At 36.5% G+C, this 6,352-nt stretch overlaps 1 protein-coding gene across 1 annotated transcript in view; it reads right to left on the bottom strand.

Moving 5' to 3' along the window:
* ADAM29 (ADAM metallopeptidase domain 29) overlaps positions 1-5,920 on the bottom strand; it is a gene marked incomplete at both ends in the record, with an annotated part of 29,105 nt that extends 23,185 nt beyond the window's left edge. The window contains one exon of the mRNA XM_082656937.1: positions 3,784-5,920. Coding sequence (XP_082513063.1) covers positions 3,784-5,920 — 2,137 coding nt within the window. The remainder of the gene's footprint in view (positions 1-3,783) is intronic.
* Positions 5,921-6,352: the final 432 nt, after the last annotated feature.

The raw sequence follows: 6,352 nt of genomic DNA on the forward strand, positions 1-6,352 counted from the left end.
TTGGGGCTTTCTCTTTGGCTCATCATAAGGTAGACTTTGGTAGTAGTCCATACGCAGATGAACCAAGTGAATTTATCCACTTTTGGGTTTATCCCTTCTCTTTGTATACCTATTATATCAAGTTTGTTAATTATGTATTGAAAGTCTCCTGATCCTGCAGGATTTATTTTCTACTCTTTCTGTTACTACTGAGAGAAGTGGGCTAAAAGTATCCCTACTGGTAATTGTAGATTTGTCTATTTCTATATTTTCTCCTCTGTATTTGAAGTTCTGTTAGTGGATGCATACACATTTAAGATTGTCATATCTTCTAGTGATTTGCCTTTTATCATTACAAAATATTCCTTATTTATAGTAATGCTTTGTGCCTTAAAGTCTTTGTCATCAGATATTAAAAAGATTACACTAACTTAATTTGGTTAATATGTGCATGAAAATTCTTTTAAGTTTTTACACTCTCCACGTCTTTATTTTTAAATTGTTTCTAATAAACAATGGCATAATGCTAGACTTTATACTTTATTCACTTGAAATATGTCAGCCTTCTACTTAATGTAATCCATTTTACATAGATCTTATATCTACCAGGTTTTTTTTATTTTCACATCTGCGTTATGCTTGTTTCTCCTCAATTGCCTATACTTGTAGAAACAAATATCATTTATTATGCCTTTTGTTCCTTCAGTACATTTCTTATATGTATGTAGTCTTATTATTTTAATGATTACCCTAGATTTGCAACATGCATCTGCAACATCATATAGTATAATCCACATCATTAATTTACCTCTTCCCAATATTGCTAGAAGTTTAGACCTTTTATCTCTATTTACATACCTCCCAGCTTTTGTGACAAATATATATTTGCATTTTGTTCTGCATATATTTACGGTCCATAAGATACTACTAGTATCCTTGTACAGTTAATTTTAATTAGTTTACCCACATATTTACTGCTTCTTGTGTACTTCACACCCACCTGCACATTCATGTTTCTTTCTGGTATCATGTTTCTCCTGACTGAAAAAGAAATGATATTTCTTTGAGTGCTGGCCTGCTGGCAATGATTTGTTTGCCAAAGGAAAGTTTTGTTCTCCATTATTGAATGTTATCTTCACAAAATAAAGAATTCTAGTTTGGCAACTACAATTTATTGAGTAAATGTGTTATTTCAGTGTCTTCTGCATTCAATTACTGAAGTCAACCATCTATTTTTATTGTTATTTCTTTTAAGATATGGATATTTTATCTCTGGCTGCTCTTAAGATTTCTGAGTCTCTGGTTTTCAACAGTTTTACTATGATATGGTTAGGTGTGTATTTCCATATGCTTATTCTGCTTGAAATTCATTGATTTTCTTAAAGCAGTGGCATAATATGTTTCCATACTTAGGGGAAATTCTCAGCCATTATGTTTTTTATTACTTCTATTGAATTCTCTTCTTCCTCAAATGATACTCTGTTTGAATGATTTCAGATTTATTGATGTGTTTCACATATCACTTCTCTATTTTAATGCTTTTTTCTATGTCAGTCGTTGACTTGTTTAAAATTAACTTTTCTTATAGTTAACTAATTTAGCTAATTATACAATGCAGTCAATAATTCAAACTGTTTACTGATTTTCTGAATTTAATAAGTTCGCATAGATGCCAATTTTCTGGTGAAATGAATCTACCTTCTTTCACATGGTCTATTCATTTTTCTTCCAGTTTCTCTAAAATACTAGCCATAGGGAATTTTTGTTCATTATCATCTTTTCCACTCTTTGGATCTTTTAGCTGGCTTCTATCTTTTCTTTCACTATCTTTGTTGTTGTTTTCCCTTTATTATTGGCCATAATTTCTTCCTTTTGATATATGTGATAATGCTTTATTGTATGCTAGATGTTCTATATAAGGAACCATAGGAGTTACCTTCAACTTGAGAAGTTTCTATCTTTCCTCTGTTTGGAAGTTAGGCTGAGTGACTGATGACTTTAATTCAATAAGGAATTGAGTTTGGTCAGAGATAGTGTAGTTTTAGTGAGACACATATACTTTACTGGACTTTATACTGGGAGCCCATAAGCCTCTATTTCTCAGCGCTGAAAGCAATGGGTGACTATGTTCTGATACTCAAATCTTCAAAACCAAGTTCTCTAGCTTATATTCCAAGCTCCTTGAAAATCAGCCAGATGTTTTAAAGAGAAGGCATTATATGTCCTTGAGGCAAACTCCTTTCCACTAGGTCTTTGCTTCCTAACTACAATAGATTGCAGATATCTTTGTCTTTAAAGACTTTAACCTATTTCCCAGCAAATGGATCTAAACTTAGCAAAAGTGGTGTGGGAAAAACTCATTTTGAATTTGATGCCCTTAAGTGCCTAATTTATCAATCTAGTCTATTCTGCACACTAAGAGTTTTTCAGGTTTCTCTTTCTTCAACAGAGGAATTCTAACTGGGTAGGCCAAGCTTGATCATTAATTTATATTCAAAACCATCATGTTACAGGGGACAAAGATTTTTGTTCCAGGGGAAAAAGTACTGATAATTTAAATTGTTTTCCCTTCCTTGTAATTTTTAAGTCTTCTAATCTTCGTTTTCTCCACAGTTCTATGATACTTTTAAAATAAAATTTTAAGAAATGTTCTTGGCATTGTATAGCTGTCATTTTCAGAAAAATTGCTTGTCTGCATAGACCTAACTAAAATTGAAAGTATCTTTTTTACCCTATTTTATAACCAAAGAAACCCAGAAATTTAGAGACAACTATTATTATCATTCTGTACTTTTTAAAATTTTGTTGGAAACTTGCAGTAAATGTAAGTAATTTTCCCAAGATGGTTAAGGGCAGTGGTAAAGAAAAACTCAATCAAACAAAGAAAAAAAATTGATATTTCGTCACTCCCAATGAATGGTACTTAATGAATACTTCATTATACCAAGATGAGTACTGTAACAGAATTCAGTCAGAAAAAAAAAAATCAGTGATTTTAGGGGGATGGAATTAAATATAAGGCATTGGGTAACCAGCTACTAAAGAACACAGCAAGTTAAGGGAGGCATTGTGCTAGTAACTGGTTAATAACCATAAAATACTAATTGCAAGAAGGTGATTTCATTCATGGAGCTGAAGAGCAAAGGGAAGAAGTAGGGTTACTTGAATCTGGAGAACTGTAAGGCTGGCCCCATGAATCTCAAAAATGAGACTCAAAACTCTCACAGCAGGTACTGCTAAGCTGGTGCAGAGGATCTGAGACATTGGTAGAGAGATCAAAGACCTGGGGCTCAGACCCAGACAGCTATGCTGGTATCTTTTAGACTGACAATGAGGTTGGTCTGGATTGAATTTTTTTTTAAAAGGATATTGAAACTAAGTATAACTGCCAGTGTAAAATTTGTTATTAAGATTGACATACAGGAAGCAGATCTCCCAGATTCCCAAATCCCCTTGCATTCACCCTACTGCAGATCTCTGTAGAAAGAGGGCTGATACAGCAGCAGTGTGGTTCCTATAATGCAGAGCACAAAATGGGAAGGGGCTTTGACACTGAAAAGCAGTAACTTAAAAACTGGTACACCACCCAGGTACCATGCCTTTTTCTAGAAAATATAAAGAAATACATTTCAGGAAAAATAAAATTTCTAATTGTTTAAAATAAAGAAGAATAAGTAGAAACATTATAGGAGTTACCTTTTTTAATGCATATCTATTCAGATACATTTTTGGGTACTAATTGTTTTTATTTCCTATGTCGAGTCTGAGTCTTTTGCTTGGGTTTTTCTTCCTTTTTTTCCTTACGTTTTTTCCTCATACAGAGCAATAGAAGACAGCATAATAGAATTAACAACAAAATAAGACATGTTAGGGCCAGGTAAATCTTCTTTATCCTCTCTCTCTTAGGGGGTGGGCCACTGTCAACACTACCTCCATTGCCTTGTTTTAGGCAGTTGGGAGGGTCCCACTTATAGTTGCAATGGCAGTGATGTTTATTGTTGCAGATCCCCCTCATGTTACAGAACTTAGGTGAACAATTACTATCCAAGCGAGAGAGATGGACACACTTCCTTCCGATGCAGACATGTTCTGGGCCACACTCTGTGCCGTCTTTCACATCACCAATATCAGGTATGGTCATCCCTATGTGGTAGTCTGTACCCCAGCAGGTGGCATTGTTGAAGCGAGTCCCATGCACAGTAGAATGCTCTGTCAGAAGGGGAATTTCTGCCACGTTATCGCACTGAATTCTCCCACATAAGCTGTCCAACATACTGCATTTTAGATATGTAGGGCCTTCGACTCCACAGTTACCAAAACGGTCACCTTGAGTGTTTACTTGTTTGTAGCAACTGTCGTTTGCATTTTTTGCCTTTTGGCCGAAAATCTGCCTACACTGTGCGTTGCGGTCATTACATCTCTTTTCATAGCAGTAGGCGTTGTCATTACAGGGAATTCCATCCTCTACGTATACATCGTCTGGGCACATATGGGATGATCCATTGCACCACTCTGGAAGATCACATTCATTGACCTCCTTTCTACATATTTCTCCTGATGGTAAGAACTTGCAGTCCTTGCAACAAAGCCCAAAAGCACAAGTAGACCCAAAACTCAGACTGCAGTTTGTCAGACAACAGGCGTCTTTTAAACAATCCTGAAAAGATCCACAGTCACACTCTTCTCCTTCTTCAACAACACCATTTCCACAGCGCTTCCTTGAAAACATGTCCTTTGTGTATACAGTGTACTGCAAACATTTTGCCTGCTGTACAGAATATCCCCAAAAATAAGAATAACTACAATTGCTAAATTGGGCTATTGGTGGGTTGTCATGACGCATTATACATTTATAATAACCTGCAGAACACACACACAATACATTATCATGAGACATACCCAAATTATGACCTATATGATGAGCTACTGCAATTCCAAGAATGGCCAAGGTTTTGTTTGCAAAAGTAACAACTGCACAACTAAAGTGTGACCTACACATTCCTGCAACATAGCCTAAACCAGTTAATCCTCTCAAGGTCTTATTTATAAAAAGATGTACAGTATCATGTGCCATGCGGGCATCAATGGTATTAGCCTTCCAATTGCAAAAATCTCCCAGAGACCTCCTTGTAGCATCCACTTCAACCTGGTTTCTTTTAGTCCAGATCTCCATACCAAACAATAACACCTTCATACCCATTACCTGATAAATGGAATCCACTATATTTACAATAAGAAATAGATCCTCCTGCAACTTTGAGACATTCCTTTTATAATGATTATATAGAGTATTGTCCACCACCAGTGCAATTTCAACAAAGAATGAATGGATCCACCAGCCATCATAATGACTTTGTTTCAGAATAGAATTATCAGTCTCTTGAAACTCAAATTGGTGTACAATTTCCTCTTGCATAAAATCAGATTTCATGTTTGGGAATTGGGTCTCCTCACTGTCCATTTTATATACCAGGTGTTCAAATTTTGTAGAGAAAATCATGGGCTTAATTTCATAAACAACATCGTTTATCTGTAATAATCCTCGAAAGCCACCAGAACAGGTACTGAGGGCAACAAGGGATTCTGGGTCCCCCTCCACATAACCATGGTAGTAGCAGTCATTCTGGACAAAAGGCTGGTCCTTCAGGAGAGCGCCCTGGTCTGAGTAGGTGAACACTGGGAGGTGTCTGGACAGCAAATGCTTCTTGATATTCATGTGGAAAACGTGTCTCTGGCCCCCAAAATGCAGGCTGTAAGAGAGCCGGCCTGGAGGCTTCATGCTTCTGCCAGTGTGTGTTACCTTCAAGGGAATCACCACTTCTGGAGGACTGTGATATTGGGGGTGTTCAGCCCGGATGTGTCCTGAAAAAGACAGAAACACCCCAAGCCAGTGTAGCAAGAGTATGATCCTCATGTACAACAGGGCTTTAATCACAGTCATTATGAAGCTACCATTATTGGTCCAGAGAAGAAGGCAGGCAGGGTTGGGAGTCACAGATGGTCTGGCTCCTTATTCTGAGCTGCTTAGTGTACAGAGCTTATCATTAAGTATCTGTCTTCTGGCAGAGTTGAACCATTAGAGCATAAGCCCTACAAGTAAAACAGAATATAACATATGGATGGAGGTGATTAGAAAAGGGCCTAATAGGGAGAAAGAGAAAGTCATACAACAAAAGTGATTAGTGTTTTGATCAAGGGTTGACTCTAGAAACTGCACAGAATTTGCTTTTAAATATTGATAAGGCAGAGGGGCATTGGGGGAGTATGGAAGAGTGAAAACTGGCCATAGATTTATAGTTATTGAACTTGGATGGTGGGCAATTAAGGATTCATTATACTACCCTCTAAATATATGTATATGTTAAATATTTCC

Source organism: Grampus griseus (assembly GCF_964374135.1).
Source record: "Grampus griseus genome assembly, chromosome: 6".
Taxonomy (NCBI): domain Eukaryota; kingdom Metazoa; phylum Chordata; class Mammalia; order Artiodactyla; family Delphinidae; genus Grampus; species Grampus griseus.